This window comes from Mandrillus leucophaeus, unplaced genomic scaffold (assembly GCF_000951045.1).
Source record: "Mandrillus leucophaeus isolate KB7577 unplaced genomic scaffold, Mleu.le_1.0 Scaffold91, whole genome shotgun sequence".
NCBI classification, from domain to species: Eukaryota; Metazoa; Chordata; class Mammalia; order Primates; family Cercopithecidae; genus Mandrillus; species Mandrillus leucophaeus.
In genome coordinates, this window is record NW_012109919.1 from 48,913 (window position 1) to 49,728 (window position 816).

At 55.5% G+C, this 816-nt stretch overlaps 1 protein-coding gene across 1 annotated transcript in view; it reads right to left on the minus strand.

Annotated features, from left to right (window-relative positions):
• Nucleotides 1-816, minus strand: part of LOC105531822 (golgin subfamily A member 8C-like) — a gene marked incomplete at its 3' end in the record, with an annotated part of 14,807 nt that overhangs the window by 5,011 nt on the left and 8,980 nt on the right. Inside the window, exon 7 of the mRNA XM_011969825.1 lies at nt 329-652. Within this exon, the coding sequence (XP_011825215.1) occupies nt 329-652 (324 nt within the window). The remainder of the gene's footprint in view (nt 1-328; nt 653-816) is intronic.

Consider the following 816-nt stretch of genomic DNA (forward strand, 5'->3'; position numbering starts at 1 on the left):
CAAAGAGCAAATTAGGGACTGAGTCACGGCAGAAATACGGGGCCCCTGACAACCAGTCAGGCTAGCACTTCCCCGAGGGGCAAAAACCCCAGGGCATGTGTAGCAAGGACTCGAGCAGGGGTGTGTGGAGAGGAGACAGTCGGCAAAGAGGGCAGCAAAAGAAGAGCCATGCTGCATGCTCTGGGGTCCCTCCAGGTGAGGTCTGGGTGCCTCAGCTCCCTATTTGCCCTTTGTACCAGGGCCCCCAGCCCCTATCTTCAGAGCCCCAAGAGGAAACTGGAGCCCAGGATTGGCAGCGTGGAATCAGGGGACCCCACTGGACTCTTACCAAAGATTTGATGCTGTTATTCAGTCGACTGATTTTGATGGACCTCCAGTCAAGGAGTACCGCTTGTTCTTGGCACGGGCTCTGAGGTGCATGCAGAGGGGAGGAGGTGGAGCCGGAGTTGGGGGAGAGGTAGAGAGAACAATCATTAGGGCTGGGGTGTGTGTGGGCTGTCTCAGCTAGCAGAGGGGCACCGAGTCCTTGCTGCAGGAGGAGGTTGGAGGGTTGGCCTGCGTGGTCACTGCACCTCCACCCAGAGCCTCCTACCTCCAGATCCTTCAGGGAAGCAGATGATGTAGGGCCCGCCCCGTGGATACCTGTTGCTGACTACAAGAGAGTACACATGGACATATTCTGTTCCCCTCAGTGTCTAAGCCCTCTGACTTCCTTTCATTCACATCAACTGGCAACATTTTCTTTTCTGTCTCTCTTGGACCCTTTGTCCCATAACTCCTCTGTGCCAACTTCTCTCATGGTTATTTCCCCACCAT